The sequence below is a fragment of the Eublepharis macularius genome, chromosome 13 (genome assembly GCF_028583425.1).
Source record: "Eublepharis macularius isolate TG4126 chromosome 13, MPM_Emac_v1.0, whole genome shotgun sequence".
Taxonomy (NCBI): Eukaryota; Metazoa; Chordata; class Lepidosauria; order Squamata; family Eublepharidae; genus Eublepharis; species Eublepharis macularius.
The window spans coordinates 71,000,360-71,017,716 of record NC_072802.1 but is presented as its reverse complement, the minus strand read 5'-3'; the positions used below and the strand labels follow the sequence as shown (position 1 = coordinate 71,017,716).

General features: G+C 47.5%; 1 protein-coding gene across 2 annotated transcripts in view; it reads right to left on the bottom strand.

Moving 5' to 3' along the window:
* MAPKAPK5 (MAPK activated protein kinase 5) overlaps positions 1-16,635 on the bottom strand; it is a 32,991-nt gene extending 16,356 nt beyond the window's left edge. For both annotated transcript variants that reach the window (XM_054996699.1, XM_054996700.1), the window contains exons 1-7: positions 16,091-16,635; positions 13,089-13,162; positions 11,879-11,954; positions 10,687-10,784; positions 9,700-9,808; positions 3,943-4,032; positions 2,892-2,987 (exon numbers count right to left, since the gene is read on the bottom strand). In XM_054996699.1, coding sequence (XP_054852674.1) covers positions 2,892-2,987; positions 3,943-4,032; positions 9,700-9,808; positions 10,687-10,784; positions 11,879-11,954; positions 13,089-13,162; positions 16,091-16,126 — 579 coding nt within the window. In that variant the 5' untranslated portion in view covers positions 16,127-16,635. The remainder of the gene's footprint in view (positions 1-2,891; positions 2,988-3,942; positions 4,033-9,699; positions 9,809-10,686; positions 10,785-11,878; positions 11,955-13,088; positions 13,163-16,090) is intronic.
* Positions 16,636-17,357: the final 722 nt, after the last annotated feature.

Sequence of the window (17,357 nt, the reverse complement as noted above, 5' to 3'; positions counted from 1 at the left end):
ATTTTACATCCTGCTTTCTAATATGGGTCTCTTGCAAACACACAATGTCACATTTTTGTTTTAATAGCCAGTGGAAAATATTTTTTCTCTTATTCGGTGAGTTTAGTCCATTTACATTCCAAGATAAAACTTTGCACTCCATACTCATGATCTTGTTGGTAAGTCTTTTTCATTGTCCCTTATAAATCGCTCCATCTCTCGCTCAGATCTGATGCGCTTTTTGGCCCCTCCAAACTCAAAGGACACACCTTCTGGTAACTCCCATCTGTACCTGATTTTCATGTCCTTCAAGATCTGAATTAGCACTTTATATTTTTTCCGATCTGATAACACTGACCTGGGTAATTCCTTCATTATGATAATCGTCTTGCCATCAATCTCCAATGGATCTTGAAACTGTTTTGTCACAATCTTCTCTTTCATATTTCGTGTCGTAAACTGCACAATTACGTCTCTTGGTAATTTCCGCTGGGTTGCAATTCTCGAATTCACACGATATGCCACATCTAGGATAGCCACAACTTCCTCCTCCTCCTTCCCCAGGTATTCAGCTAACACCTCAGTCATCTGTTCTTGCGCTGACTTTCCTTCCACTTCTGGCAAGCCACGAAAACGTAACTGCTTCTCCATGTGTTTAGTTTCTGCAACTGACATTCTCCCCCTCATCAGTCTCATCTCTGTCTGTTGCGTGTCTGCTAAATTCTCCATCGCGCCTTCTACTGTTTTAACTCTCTGCTGCGTTCCTTGTAGTTCACTTTGTATTGTTTCCATGCCTTTTTTCACTTCTGACAGCTCCGATTTTACTGTCTGCGTAACCTCTTTAACCTCTTTAATCAGCTCCAATTTCGTGTCCTTAAGTTCTTTAATCACATCTAAAAGTTTTTTATCCAGGTTTTCTATTGCCGATTGCCACTCTTTTTTTGACATCGTGGGGCTTGCTTTGGCTCGCTCCCACGAGTCCGCTCTCTTCCTTAGCTCCGTGGCGTAAAACTTAATGTCCTTTTATTTCAAATGTCCCGGTCTTCTTGCAAAAATTAAATTTTAAAGCGTCCAAAATGTCGGGCGTCTTTTCTCTATGGTTTCTCTATGATTTTGTAATCCAAGATGGCCTACTTCCTTTTCCGCTGAGGCCGCGACCCTTCCCCTTTCAAAGATGGCGATTCCCTTCTTCCTGCCCTCCAGCAAGGGCCGCTTCTCTCCAGCAACTCTATTGTTGTTACGCACTTCCTGTCTCCCAACTTCCCACAGTAGGTCTCGCGATGGTATCTCTTTCTCACAGCTCCATAACCGCAAGTATTCAAAACAATAATCCAATTCCTTTAATAACTTCTTTAAATTGAGTCTCTTTTCAAATACAACTCTTGCCGAGTCTTCCCCTCTTTATCGTTAGCCTGTTGCAGTTTGAAAATCTACTTTTATTCCTCTCTGCTTTAATCAATCTGTCCCGTAACAGAAGATAGTGATCTTTACCTTCTCATTCACATTTCTCGGGTTGTAATCGCTGTTTCGATTTTAACTTCTCCTCTCCGTTTCTTCCCCCAATCGAAGCTTGGGTATGTAGGTCTTATGCCAGCCGAATTGGCCCCAAAACTGCCGCAGAGATTGTAGCCGACCTGTCGCAGGGTGGGACCTCAAGGGTCGTGAGGGGGCCCGTTGCGTAGAGCCCCCCCTCGTCCGAGATCAACGCGCCCTGAGGTCTTGAGCGTTCTTTGCCTGCTCTCCGCCTGAGAGCAGTTGGCCGCGGGCTATTTTGCCCCCGCCGGCCGGTTAAAACGGCAGTCCGGTCAGCTCCGCAGTTGGAGCTGCGTCAGACCTCCATAAATCCCAAACCGGAAGTCGTATTATTTGTTATTAATTGTATTGCCACCATCAGGAAAAAGAGTGCTGCTATTTTTTATGATATTTTTGTATGATGTTTTAAATGCTTTAATATGGAATGTTTTAAATGTTCTTAATGTTGTTATCCGCCCTGAGCCTGCTCGCGGGGAGGGCGGAATACAAATATGATATAAATAAATAAATAAATAAATAAGACTCTGGGCTTAAGAAAACAAGCAAAGCTCTGCAGCTAAGTCAAAGTGAGATCTATGAAGCATATAAACATTTTGCAAATTTGAATGTCTTTGCTTTTGGAACAGCCATAAACAGGGCTGAGCATTTCAACCAGCTAAAATACCAGTCCAAGTATTTTTAAACCTTTAACTTTATTAGAACAATTAAGAAGAAAGTGGAACAATGGGTGGTCAGTTGGTCAGTCAAATGGCAGTTTTTAGCCATCAACAGACAGGCGAGTCAACCTGAGCCAAAGAGAACAGAGAGCCGAGCTGGACGCAAAAGCCACAGTTTCAGATGACTGCTAATCCCTCCCACCTACTCTTCTCCGTAAGCATTTCCCATGCCATTCCAAACTAGATTCCTGCTTTGAAGGGAAAGCAGAAAAACCGAGGATGTTGGTGTGTTCCCCCTCCGGACTGCTGTGTTTGTGAAGCGAGGGGTCACAGCCTTGCACAGAGAAGGCATATGCCACTAGCCAGCAACTGTGGATCTGACCAGACTCCCACTGATAAAACGGTGCAGGCGAACATCTCGCCTACTGGGCACAATTCATCAGGAGGTTCTCCTGCACAGACTGGGTGGCTCTTGCCCATCCACCATTCATTTCCACACAGCTCAGCCAACAGAGCTTTGCGCTGGACTTTGTCCACAGAGAAATCAAGGGACAGAGACCGTCCTCGTATTTTCTGCATGGCTGACTGTGCACCCCATTCACAGCCTGGTTTCTGTGCATTCTCACACTCCATGAAGGCACACATGAGACTCACGCGAAGGGACTTTTCGTCAGGCCAGAGAATGGGGAAGGAACGGGGGAACCAGCAGGCTCCGGTGCTTACCTGAGGTGCTACATAGTACGGAGTGAACTGTGGGGTCATCAGGTCACCCTGGTCAACCTTGGCGAACCCAAAGTCACACAGCTTTACCGGGGCATCCTAAATGCAAGCAACACAGGCAATGTTATATATTAGCATGCTCACTCCGCTTTCATTGCTAAGGGCAAAGAGTCCAGTAGCACCTTTAAGACTGACCAACTTTATTGTAGCACTAGAAACAGAGCCCGTTGTGCAAATAAATACAACAGGCTCTAGAAAGCTGAGGCTGGGGAGGGCTGGTGGGGGGGGGGGTTGGGAAGGGCTGGCAGGTGGGGGGGCTCCGAGGTCGACGGGTGCTTCACCTCCGCCTTGTCCCCACCGAGAGCACTGCAGTGCGGCGCGGCTCGGTGGGGCTCCGAGATCGACAGGCGTTTTTGCCTCCGCCTGGTCCCCACCGAGAGCACTGCAGCGTGGCGCGGTGCGGCTCGGCGGGGCTCCGAGGTCGACGGGCGCTTCGCCTCTGCCCCGTTGCCTGGGCTCCACTGGGGCTTGAGCGCGTCACTCTTCCTGCGCCGCCCCTCTTCCTCCAGCTGGGCTACCTAGCCCCGGACCAGCGGCGGCCTCCATTGGTGGCGTTCCATGGCACGCTTTTATCCTGGTGCGTCGTCGGAAAGACGCTAAGGGAATTATATAGTAGGATAAGCTTTCGAGAACCACAGCTCTCTTTGTCAGATGCAACCACAGTTGCAACTATTTTGCAACTAGCATGGCTAACTCCTCTGGATCATTGCTAAGGGCGACAATGTCGGCAACATGATGCTGACAAACCTGTGCGGCGTTTGTGAGGGGGGAAAAAAGATCTGTGCGAAAGGGAGGGCCGGAACCCTACACTGCCCAAGGACTGAGCCAAAGGAGCCAAGCGACAGGGATCCTGGGCAGCTAAAGGAAAGGGGACAGGGCGGGTGGGGGGCTGATCAACAGATGGAAGTGGTAGCCCGAATTTGACGTACTGATGTGACCCAACCAGCAGCATTATGGAACCAGAAAAGCCAAGAAGAGCAAGCCTCCATCTTACCAAAGAATTATCCTTGAACAGAAGATTCTCAGGCTTGAGGTCTCGATGTGCAATGTTTAGAGAATGACAATGTTGCAAAGCCAAGGCTATCTGGAAAAAGGCAAGAAGTTAGCGTCTGTTACATAAAGACTGTTGCTAACACAAAGGCATTTGCCCCTTTCCCTGTGATGGAGCCAAAGAGCAGTCTGGTGATCTAGAGGTCATACGCAAGGCAGTAGCCCATAACTCTGGATTAATTACCACGCTCGGGCTGCAAGGTTATATAGTCACTACCCGATTAGCATCCCCTGTGCAGCCAGAAAGCACACGCTGGAAGAGTACAGTTGTTTCCTCTCTTCGCTCTTGCCATTTGTTAAGCAGAGAGCAAAAAAGCACATTGCGAGCAGCCACCGAAGCATCTGGCACAAGACTAGGCACGCTGTGGAGTCACCAGAGATCAGCACGGCCGGCTTGCAGGGTGTGGAGCGCACAAAGTGAACAGGTCCGGCTCAAAGCAAGTTGTCAACACTTGTTTTTCTGTGCTTCTAACACTGCAGTGGCACCTGCATCAAAGCAAGCTTATTTTGTCGGTTGGCTGTGTGCATGTGTATGCGTGCCAAAATCGTGCTTAAATTATGCATGGCCAGGGTTAAGGTGCCCTGCCACTCAACTTCAGAGAAAGTTTCCAATTCCTCCTTCATCCAGTTTCAGAGTTTAAGCAGACTGAACTGCATTAAGCAGTTATTCATATTTTAAGACAGTGTCTTGAGAGCCACATGTGGCTCTTTGACTTTTGAGCTCTTTTCCCCAATGTAGCACCTGCCCCATGTTAAAGCAAAGTGGGCAAGAACCTTTCCTGTGGTTCCCACCCTGAAACAGCTGCTACCAGAGGAACAGGTAGATTGCAAGCCTCAATGATGTGCAGACGTCATGGCAAGCATAGAAGTAAATGTGGCTCTTTTGGTTGATGGTAACTGTGAATGTGGATCTCCATTAACCGTGGAGTAAGCACTGCTGTTTTAAATGATGCTGGGTATGCATCCTTAGCTTCCCTGTACACCTGGGGGGGGGGGATGCTCCAAAAGGCTGCCTTACAAGAGGATATGAAGTTTGACAAGTTGTACTTGAAACAGTTTTGCTTCTATAGAGGACACATCAGAGTGAAAACCTTAAAATCGAGAACATGATTTCCAATTCACTTTTAGTTTTCCAAACCAAAGCACTTGTGATAATCCACGGAAAGCTAGATTTTCTACACGACCATAGTACCCCTTTGGTTATGCTAACAGGCCAGCTGAATCTTTCACACATTCAAACAATTATGTTCCACTCAGCAATGAAGCCCGGTACAAGATTTCAGCAATGGAGACAAGTTTCTGCCACTTTTCTCCCCCTGCCTAAAGAGTCAACTGCCTGCTTTAGTTGCTGCCACAGGCCACGTAGTCCCCAGAATGAGTTGCTATTGGCTCTCATACAAAACATGCCATTGTTTCACTTGCACCGTGGCCTTAGAATCCCTATAAGAAAGAAATGCTTAATACATTTAAACAAAGTAGAAAGGGTGGAAATTTAAAGGAACATTCAGAAACAAAGATCGTGACTGAGGTGACCTTTTGTTAAAAGTACGTCTGGAAAAAGAAAGGAAAACCAGAAGGTGACCTGCTTGCTTAGCGCATAAAGCTCAAGACTATTCCGTTCATGGGAAATGCAGGACAAATCACACAGTTGCTGGGGACACAAAATTACATTCACACTGTTTATCATATACAACAAAAAGCAAGCTGCACTTAGCCAGTGGACACACTGCACTTAGTTGTTCAAAATATTCTCTTTCTAAAATGGATGTTTTCAAAGGTGGAAGAATTTAGTGAGTCTTTGAAAAAGCAGTACACATTATCTTCCGCTTATGCAACCTGAACTGTTAACACATGAAGCTGTCTTAACCTGAACCAGGCCATAGGTCCACCGAGACCGGAACGGTTTATTTTGGATTGGCAACGCCCCTCCAGGTTCCAACCAAGAGGTCCTTCATCAAACCACCTACTGATCCTTTTAATCGGAGATGCCAAGGGATTGGACCTGGGGCCTTCAGCACGCAAAGCAGATGCTCTCTCGTTGAGCCACAATCCCTCCCTCAGTCACTCGGGATTTCTCAGGGTCTAAACTTTTAGTAAAGAGTCCAGTAGCACCTTTAAGACTAACCGACTTTCCAGAACCACAGCTCTCTTCGTCAGATGCACTGTCAGCTTTTGAGAACCACAGCTCTCTTCGTCAGATGCACTGTCAGCTTTTGAAAACCACAGCTCTCTTCGTCAGATGCACTGTCAGCTTTTGAGAACCACAGCTCTCTTCGTCAGATGCACATTCCTATGGCATACAGAAGCTTCTCTATCTACTCAGATGTTATTCGGGAGTAAACATAACCTCGTCCAGGTTGATACACAAAAGGCAAAGTAAAAACTATCTCACAAGCAAGAGGGAAATGAATACTAAGGAAAACAGTTCATCAGAACAAGATCCTAAATTAACAGTGCTCTGTTGGCACATAGCTACTCAAAGCCTAGGACCAACAGCTTTTTTTCCCCTCCAAGGAAGTAACTCAGAGAAAAACTCATCCTAAAGACAATCTCCTACACCTAGAACAAAGCACAGCAAATACATTGTGATGGAAAAGTTACTGGAGAACACACACAGAAAGGCACGTAAGTATACAATTAACACTTCAGCAGAACAAGAGACAAGCACATCCCTTGAAAAATCTCACAGAAACTAGGCCACGCCACCTTAGTTAACCATCTTCCTAACACCACACTGGAAATGCAAACCATGATAAGACAGATAACAACAAGCAACCACAGAACACACACAAAAGAAAACACCCCCACAGAACTTTTGTTCTCATTAAAATGACAAGGGGAAACTCAGAGAAGTATTACAGTACAAAAGCGACCTTTCAGACTGCTAGTCCTCATGAGGCCATTCACAGTGGCCTCAAGGCCCCTTTCTTTCAGAACTACACAACCAGGAAGGCCCTCTCAGAATAATTACAGCAGAACTACTACAGTCAGACCATTAGCCCATTTAGTTTGCTGTCCTGGTTAAGAGTGTGGGACACTTATCTGGAGAGCCAGGTTTGATTCCCCACTCCTCCACTTGAAGCCAGCTGGGTGACCGGGAGCTCTCCGGAGCTCTTTCAGCCCCACCCACCTCACAGGGTGATTGTTGCGGGGATAATAACAACATAAAATAATAACATACTTTGTAAACTGCTCTGAGTGGGCATTAAATTGTCCTGAAGGGCAGTATATAAATCGAATGTTGTTGTTATTATTATTATTATTACTGCAGTGCAACCTGTCCTGTCTGATAGAGGATCTCCAAGGTCCTGGGCAGAGAAGGGCACTCCCCGATACCTGCGTCTGGCAGAGATCTTTAATGGGAGCTGCTGCAATTGAGCCCAGGACCTTGTGTGTGCCAAGCAGATACTCCCACTGAGCTATGGGCCCTTAGCTTTCTGCATACAAAGTATTTCCTCCACCTCTCTGCACAGATAAGGGACACACAAAGTTACTTTATACTAATAGACCATTACTCGGTTAGCTCAGCACATTGTCCCCGACCGGCAGCATCGCTCCAAGGTCTAAGGCTGGGACTGGTCTTTATACCAGTTACCCAAAATTCTCTAACTTGGGATTCCAGGCGCTGAACCCAAGACCTTCTGCTTGAAAAGCACAGGTTCCACGACAGGCCTCTCCCCAGGGAAACGGACAGATCTGCACAACTGCTGTCCTACAATAAAGAAAATATTTGTGTCTCTGAGGTATACAGGTTGGGTTTTGTGATTTCCCAACGACTGTTGGACTGTGAATAAATCACAGAAGAAGTGAGCTGTGACTCACAAAACCCTATCACAATTTTTTTAGTCTTGTAGGTGCTACTGGACTCTTGCTCTTTTCTACAACTTAATGAGTATCCTTGACTCCATTTTATCTTCACAACAGCCTTGTGAGGTAGGTTAGGTTGAGAGTGTGTGACTGGCCCAGCAAGCTTTTATGCCGGAGTAGTGATTTGAACCTGGGTCTCGCAGATCCTAGGGTGATACTCTAACCACTACAATAGCTCTCAGTGACCTATTCACAAGTGATCTATTCACTAGAGCCAGTTTGTTTGCAGTAAGAATCCAGCGTAGGAACACAGTATGCTAAAGTCTTGTCTTGAAGCAGAGCGTCTTAAAATGAAAAAAATCCTAACACATGTTTATCCTTCCTTCCCTTGGAAAATCTATGCAGACAGACTGTGAATTCAGAAACAACCAGTATGAATTTTTAAAATCACTAACTGAGCACTCGAGACTTTTCTTCATGTACGCAATGCTTTTACACAGACCTGTATTCCCTAAACTACTGCCTATGACATCTCCGCAGCGATTGCTGCCCCGGGCCTCCCTCCGTCTCAGCAGCCTCTCCTGGGAACACGCAATCCATTCTCGCTCTGTACAGAGGGCAATCGGGTCATTCACTGCCTCTCCCAATACAGACCCTGCTCTAAAAAACTGTTAGCAAGATTGGAATTGATTTCCTGTGGCCATGAGCACAGGCAGCTTTAGAAGGGAACAGGGCAGATTCACGGGGAAGGCCCATCAATAGCCACTTGCCATGGAGACTGCTCTTATTCGGAGCGAGCCTCTGAATGAGAGTTCTTGGAGGCAGCCTGCAGGGGCACCTCGGCTTCTACGCAACTGCTTGGCCCCTGTGTGAACAGAATTCTGGACCCGACGGACCACCGGCCTGATCCACTGGGGCTTTTCTTATGCTCCTGCCATGTGATCACCTGCTGTGTGCGGTTACTCTGCTTATCCTGTACTTTTCTGAACTTTACATAGGAACATAAAGGAATATTCACCTGGATATCCCCGGGAACATTCCCAGAGACATTCGTCTGTCCCTTTCTATCACTGTCTTCAACCAGCAAGTGAAGACTTTTGTGTTTCATTTGGCATCCCCCCCTCAATGCCCCCTCATTCCTGCCCTATGTTTTAATTGCGAGTTTTTTTAATACAGGTTTTCGTTTCGACAGATTTTGTGTGTTTTGCTTTTATTTGCTATCCACCTTGGGGATCTTCTTTGGGCCGGGACTGGTTTTTATACCTGTTGCTTCTTTATTAATAAATGTTATTAATAAAAATGATATGGACTGGGCCTCTTGCATATTGTGGCCTTTGGAATCCTCATTTTACAATTTCTTTTCTTCTATAAATCCAACAAAATAGGCTCTCACTCACTGCAGCAATAAGCCTGTCACACTCTTAAAGCGCCAAGACATTTTTTGTTTTCCCAGGACCCAACTGCCCACCCAAACAGGAGGATTTGCCTAATGTGCCTGCACATGAATCACAGCTCTGGGCTTCTTGCCATCCAGTATGAGCCATGCTCTCAACAATGGCGCATGCCCAGACATGAGGGGTAGGGCTCCTTAGAATGCATGTCATTCTTGCTTGTCAGCACTCAGTTCGGGTACAGCGGCATGCCTCCAACTGTAAGTGAGCCTCCTCTATCAACCGTTTGGGAAACTCTGGCACAGACTTTTGAAATGGTCAGATTATAACAAAGCAGGCAATCATCTTCGGACCAGGGCTGGGTTTTGCTTTTTTTAATCAATGAAAAAAGCTTGCCTTTCTCCTTCCCTGCCCCATAAAATCACCCGCTTCTTTACAAACAGTTCCCGTGGCTGCTGGCTACACAAAGGAGGGTGGGGCCGAGGAAGGGAGTTAAAACTTGCCTGCTTTGTTACTTGGCTTGCTTGCTTCTCAGTAAAGTGCCGATGTTGGCTGATTCTGTGAAAGAGTTCGCCCCCTTCCATCATCTCCATTACAATTAGAAGCCGAGCCCTGTTTGAAAGCATTTCAGTTTGTTACATAAAAAGTCCAAATGTTAATAAAAGCTAAGCTAATGTTTTTTTTAAAAAAATCAAGCCTGGCAGTACTGAAAAAACACGTAACAGGGAACAGCTCAGCCAGCCTGTTCAGCTTTTAAGAAGAGCACAGCCCATCGCCACGGATCAGGAACGACGGGGAGCCCGTTTTCTGAACAACAGTCACTGAAAGGCCTCTGGCAACATAGGATGCTGACTCTCTCTCCATGGCTTCGGGAGGAAAAAAAAAAAGGAACACACCTGTGGGATTTTCTGCACAAGAGCACAGATGTGACTTCAATCCACGTCAATCCACCACAGGCCGCATGCGTGAGAACTTGCTCCGAGTGCCAGATCTAAACCACGTTTCGAGTCAAGGCAGCTCCCAGTCACTTCAGTGAGGCCCAAGCCAGAAAATTTCCAAGGGAATCATGCCCCACAGTCAGACCCACCTTTCATTCTGCCAGCCTTAACAGCACTCAAAATACATCACACAAGGCAGCCACCTCACCTGCCCTCATGGTAGGGCTGCCCTCTAAGCTGGCGCTAAAAGGAGGAGCAACAGCCTACTTGTGCTGCTCATCTCCAAAATAATCTACAAATACCCAGAAAAAGACAGTTGGGAAACAGGTAACTAAGAAATTAGACCAGCCAGGGGGAAAAGGGAAGAAATTTCAGCACATTCCAAACAACACGCTCATCACAATGAAAGGATAGCAACATGACAACAAGAAGGGGAGGCCCCCAAGAACAAATGGCAGCTGCAGTTTGCTCTGGAGAAGGCAACTCAAAAGTCCAACAGAATCCCAGGCTATCCTGACTTAGATGGAAAACAAGGGGTGGAAATCAAGTCACCTTGGGCTGGACTCATGAGGGAACTGCACGCTGTTGGCATACACCTCGATAATCTGAACAATATTAGGATGCATCGCACACATCATGTGCAGCCGGACCTAAAAGAGAAGGAGAAGAAAGTTACCGAGGTCACACCGTCCACGTCAGGCCTACGAAGTTCCAGCAGCTGGCACTTTTGATTTCTAGACCATCTAGCAATATCGAAATCCAAAGCACTTTTACACTTCAACTGATGTATGAGGGGCTGGCCAGGCACGAGCAGCGTTTGCAGAATCGAAGCCAAAGTGGAAAGCTTTGACAGGATCAAGTCAAGTCTGAATTCAGAAAAGTTATGCTGTCCATACTGCAAACTCTTGTCAGTATTCTTGGATATCTGTGAATTGGCAATGCTTACTGAGTGAGCAGGGCAAGGCACCCCACAACAATGAATGGCTATGCTCATCACCACCCCACACGTACTAGGAGTGAGCTCTGGTAGTCAAAATCAGTTTCAAAGCTAAGCCCTGGTTCGAGTTAAGTCCTTGGTCAGGGACAGAATCAGACAGGCTTGAGGCATGGCAGACTCAAGTCCAAGAAAATCAAGGCAGGCAAGCAAAATTAGGAGAAGGAATTCAAGGCAGGCAAGCGGGCAGGGAAAAGCTCACAGGAGATGTAGGTCAGGAAAGAACAAAGAGAGCCACAAGTTGGCAAGCGAGATAGAAGCAGGGAAAAGGAGCTTGTTGGGAGGTCCATCTTTGCTGGGCAAGAATGTTAACCAGCCTGTTATGCTGTTAGTCCTCCTCCCCCCCCCCCGCCCCCTCTGCAGAAGTGGCTGGAGAGCTGGGCTGTGATAGGACAAGGTAGTCAATCCAGTTTCAACTGCACTGCAAGGTCAGCAGGACTTGCAAACAGCATAGCAGAGGACCAGTTTTAAACACTGCATATGAAAGGGGTGCCATGAGGATCCTGAAACAGCACAGACCATTGGCCAGGAACAGTCCTATACACAAGCAAAAGGCTGGGTGTGGCACCCCAGCAGCCAGAAAATGCAAGAGCGCCACAACTCCCAGCCGTGCAGCAAAGAAACAGTGCTTTAACAGGGCACGCTACTAAATGTCTTCTGCCAGAATGAAGAGGTGTGGAAGGGGGAGATGTACAAGAGAAAAAGAGATCTACAGTACTCCAGAAGGTTTTCCAAGAACAAAATACTCACCTCGTTCCTAGCTTTGGGGCGATCAAGAAGAATTTTCAGTGCAAATCGTTCTTGGGACGATTTTCTCATGCAGACTCTGTCCAGATAGGGGCAAAATCATTCGATCAATGGAACTGGAAGTTACCAACCTATGAACTCATTCAGTACTTAACGCTTGCGGTCAATCAAGCCTATCCTTAATTTACTGTCGGACTCCTTTCCATGTAAATGCTTGCACTAGGAAACAGCTAACCCTAACCAAGTGAAGCGGGATGGCTTCCAACCATGTAAAACTGCCCCCTTGTCCCAGAGGTACACGAGTTTGCTGCAGTCCCTCAGCATCAAGGAAACTACCCTCTTTGCAGGTTCACAGGCTGCCCCTGTCCCTTCACATCTTTCCAGGTTTGCAGCCAGCAGCAACAGGCTTCATATGAGCTGCAACAACCAAGCACAGCTGTTTTTCCACCTTTATCTACCAAGAAATCCCAGGTCCCGACTGCATGGAAGCCACGTAGAAGCCCAAATGCTACAAGGCCAAAGCTCTTAACCAATCTTGGCAACGACCAGCGAATAGGACTACTGCAGTGCTCCCTGCCTGAACTGCCTTCCTCTGGCAGATGTGGCTCCCCTCTCCGCCTCCTTTTGGTTTTGATCTCAGCTCCCAGCGGACTGATCCACACAGGGCAATGGGGCTCAGGGCTCTTTCAGGCTGCCTGCCTATGGCAGAGATTAAAGCAGGCTTGGGAAAAAACATTTGCCCGCGGTCTCTCCTTCAGGCAACTAGGCAAGGCTGCTTTTCATAAATGGAAAGACTTTGTTGCCACTTTCCTCTGGGATGTCAAAGCGCCACACATGGTGGCTACTGTGGATTTTTGAATAGACAGGACAATCAATCGTGTGAGCTAATAACTTCTGTGGACTTGATTGCAAGGACGTGATGCATCAATGGATGCTCCACAACTCACCTTGTTCCTACACACAAGGACAAAGGGTGTGTACTACCATGGCATGCAAAAGGATCACTTTTCTGCATTTGCATACATTCAAATTGACAATACAAATCAGCTTTGGAGTGTTAAAAACCCACTAAAAAGGATTATCAAACAACTTGCACTTTTATACATATACACAACTTTAAAAAGGAGGAAACAGAAATTACTATTTCTACTGACAGCACATGGTTACAGTGAAAACTTCATCATTGTCCATTGTCCAGTAAAGGGGAACTTACCTTACTGGACCGCTAATTCCTGCTCCCAGCTTTTGAGTCCAGTTAATGTGGTACTCCTCTAAAATAGACGTTTCCTGTTCAAAAAAGAAAGAAAAAAAGAAACATAGGAACACTGAACTGTTTCCTGGAGAGCTTGGGTAGAAAGGAGCAGGAGCAGAAGACCTTTGCAGCGCCCGGAGACCAAAACATCAGCATGAGACTTCATAGGAAAGAGCTCACTTCATCAGATGTGTGAAGTGGACACAAAGATATTGTATAGCTAACAGTATTATTTAGCAAAATCAAAAAGAGTCCAGTAGCACCTTTAAGACTAACCAATTTTATTGTAGCATAAGCTTTTGAGAATCAAGTTCTCTTTGTCAGATGCATGGTACAGAAACTGGTCAAATATTATTTAGGCAACATAAATCTCCCCTGCACTGTGAACACATGAGGCACTGTGCCTTTGGCACTGGTGCCTCATCAGCAACACTTTTATTATTTTTAGCTTTGTTTATAGTCTAGCTTTCTCACTGGGGCTTACACATACGATAAGAAACATTCTGTCAATCAGCAAGAATATTATAGTAAAGAGTCCTGTAGCACCTTTAAGACTAACCAACTTTATTGTAGCATAAGCTTTTGAGAACCACAGCTCTCTTCGTCAGACTAAGTTGGTAAGTCTTAAAGGTGCTACTGGACTCTTTACTATTTTGCGACTGCAGACTAACACGGCTAACTCCTCTGGATCCAAGAATATTATGAAGCTATTCAAACAGCAGTGATTTTTAGTAAAACAGAATAATGCAGTGGGGATGGGCAGCTTACAGGTAGGAGAAAAACTAACGACAATGTCACAGTATATATGGCAATCATGACAGAGAACTTTTCCTGCCTCTCTGAAAAAACTGTCACTCAAGGTCATTCCATGAAGTTGACGGGCAGTAGATTCAGGATGGACGAAAGGCAATCCTTCCTTACTCTATGACTGATCAAATTCTGCAATTCGCTGCTAGAAGATGTAGTGATGGCCACAGGGATTAGATTCATGGAAGAAAGGTCTATCAGTGACTGCTACTTAATCATGACTAAAATGAGCCTCCACATTCAGAGACAGTAAACCTCTGACTACCAGTGCCAGGAACCAACATCAAGGGAAAGTGTCAGCCTGTATGCCCTGTTGGTGGCCCTCCAGAGTCACTGGTGGGCCACCACGAAAGACAGGATGCTGGACCGGATGGACTACTGGCGTGATCCAGCAGGTCTCTTCTCAGGTTCATAACGATAAACGTCTTCACTATTAACTCCTGCCACTGAAGAGCAGAAAGGGGGAGAGGAACCAAAGCTGAGGCATCAGTTTACAGAAGTTCCTGATTGGGTATGCAAAGCAGCCTCTTGCAACGTGTAGGTATGTCTACTGAGAGGTAAACCCCACCAAGTTCAGTAGGACTTGTTTCTACATCAGTGGGACTGTAGCAGTCAGTAGGATTATTGTCCAGCCTGATGCATGTTAGCAACTTGGCACAAGGACTTTTCTTCATCAGGAAGCTGAATCCTACTGAGAGCCTTGGACAGGTCTTCCGAGTGGGCTAAGATGCCAACTTAACAAGACTTTTAAAAATCAGAAACAATGCTAGAATTTTTATTGCAGGCCTCCTTTTGTCAGATGTTTTAGGAGAGAAGCTGCCTTATCTTGTTGATATGAGACCAAAAAGGAATCTTTGAGTAGTGTAAAAACTGGTTGCGGCAAAAGATTTGGCCCCCTCCCCTTCAAAAGACCCACCATAAGCCTAGAAAGGGTTAGCCAGCTTCCTTGGTGGGGGTATCCCTTTGGTCACTTTCAGCACTTTAGGTGAAAACTGGAGTCTTGTGGCACCTCCAACTCTATCATTTTATTCTGGGAGAAGCTTCCGTGAGTTAAAGCCCACTTCTTTAGTCTAACCCTTGCAGACTCAATCAAAAGCCATGGTGTTATACTGAATCCAGTGCTTCTGCTAGAAAAGCAAATTAAGACAACTGCAAAAAAATGTTTTCTACAACCTTCACAGCCTTCGTCCAGCATACCTACAGGATCACTTCTCTTATTTCCTCTATGGCAGCTTTGCTCATCTGAATACAGCCTCCTGCAGGTGCCACCCTGCACATGGGCAAAATCAACAGCTGGCTGTACGTGTGCATTCTCTGTGGAGGCCCCTGCCATGTGATACGTGCCTGCCTGAGGTCGGGAGAGCTCCCACTGTCCTGGCTTTCCACAAATGATGCAAAATTGAAAAAGGCTTTTTACTTAGATAAGAGGGCTGAATTGTAGGAAGGGGGTCTCAGACGCTTTACTAATGGGTTAGGGACCGTAGACTTCACCACTGTGTTGCCTTACATCCTATCCATTGCATTAACCATGTGCCCCTATGTGCTACCTATGCTTCAAGAATGATCCTACTAGGTAGCTCTGTTGTCTAATGACAGTCCTAGAATTGCTTATGCTCTGTTTCAGCATTTCTTCAACTCTGTACTGGATATCTGCTAACATTATGTCTTTGTAAACTTGTATTTATTTACCCTACGGCATTTATATTGAAATGTCCATGATATTGACTGTGCTAATCTCACATTATGTAATCTGCCTTGAGATTCAGTGAGAAAGGCAGACTATAAATGACATAAATATATAATTATTTTACTTATGAGTACAAAAACAAACATCAGAGCCATGAAATGATGCAAAATCCAGATATAAAGTGTAGAAATGCAGAGGGCATTTGTTGGTTCTGCTAAGGCCGTTAACCCGGATCGCAGGTTTTGCTGAGGCGGCCTCCTGAGGAGCCCCAATCCAAGGAGAGCAGCGGCGCCCCAAGGAGCGCAGGCAGCCTCGAGGGGCTTGAAACGCGCCCGCTTCACCGGGGCGGCTGGAAGGAGGCGGCGTGGCCGCTCAGGGCTGGCCGGGCGGCGCTCTGCCCATGCTCAGAGGCGCGCTGTCTCGAACGCCCCGACCTCCCCCCCACCCCCGGCCCGGCCGTTCCCGTCACCTTGATCATCTTGTCCGCGTCGGGCTCCTCCGACATCCTCCGCCGCCACCGCGGGCCGGGCGGGCAGGCAGGGGGCGGCGCGGGGGCCCCGCCGGGGGCCGCGCTAGGCAGGGCGCCGCTCCTCCGAGCCCGCGTCCTCGTCGCCGCCGGCACTGCCGCCTCCGTCGCCGCCGGGCCGCCGCCTCATCCCCGCCCAGCCAGGGAGAGACGGACGGGAGTGAAGGCCTCACCTCACACGGCGAGGCGAGCCGGCTGAGAGAAGGGAGCGCGGGCGGAGGGGGGCGAAGGGAAGGCGCCGCCGCCGCCTCAGCTGTGGCCCGGGCCTCGCCTCAGCTGCCGGGGCTCCGCTCCTGCCAGGGAGCCGCCAGCCATTGCCGGATCTCGCCCCCTCCGACGCGGGCAGCCGCGCCTGATCGGCGAGGTCGCAAGGAGCCCCTCGCCCGTGCGGTCGCCGCCTCAGATTTCACTCGCCAAGCGCCCGCCCGCGCCACATCGCCTGAGAACCACTTCCGCCGAGAGGGAAGCGGGCGCGAGATGCCAGGCGAGCGAAGAAGATAGCCGAAATAGGCGACCTCGACGTCGAAGGACCCCCTCCGCTCCACTTTCTCTATATATCGCACGAGGGTTTTTTTTTTAATCCTTGGTCCTTCAATGTCTCCGGTCGCTTTCTGATTGCGTAAGAGAACTCGAGCAGGGTTACCTGAGGGGAGACGGGGGGGCGGGGACTTGCGTCACGTCGAAAGGCGGGCGCTCGCGGCGGCTCCTTTTCTTCCCTCCCTCCCATGACTGGGACACGCCCATTTCGCAGGTCGGCTCACCGGCTCCTTCCGCTTGCCGAAAGAGTCTGTTGCTCACGAAAGGAAATCTCGCGAGAATTGAATTTTTAAAAGAGTCTGCGGGGACAGCGGGAGCGGGGCCGGGTTCCATTTTGAGGGGGGAGTCAATAGGCGGCCTTTACCTCACGGCCTGTATGACGAGAAACAGTGTTGCCAACCTCCAGGTGGGTATTATCTATACCAGACAAGCCTCCCCGAATACAGAACTAATCAAGCCAAGTGGAACCCCACCATTCAGGAAAAGGAAATTATTATGCACAATGGTACAAAAGACTTGTATTGAAATAAAGTGAACAAGTCTTTTGTACCATTGTGCATAATAATTTCCTCTTCCTGAATGGTGGGGTTCTACTTGGCTTGATTTTTTTTTTAACCTCCAGGTCAAAAACTCCACACAACCGAGATCAGTTCCTCTGGAGAAATGGCGGGAG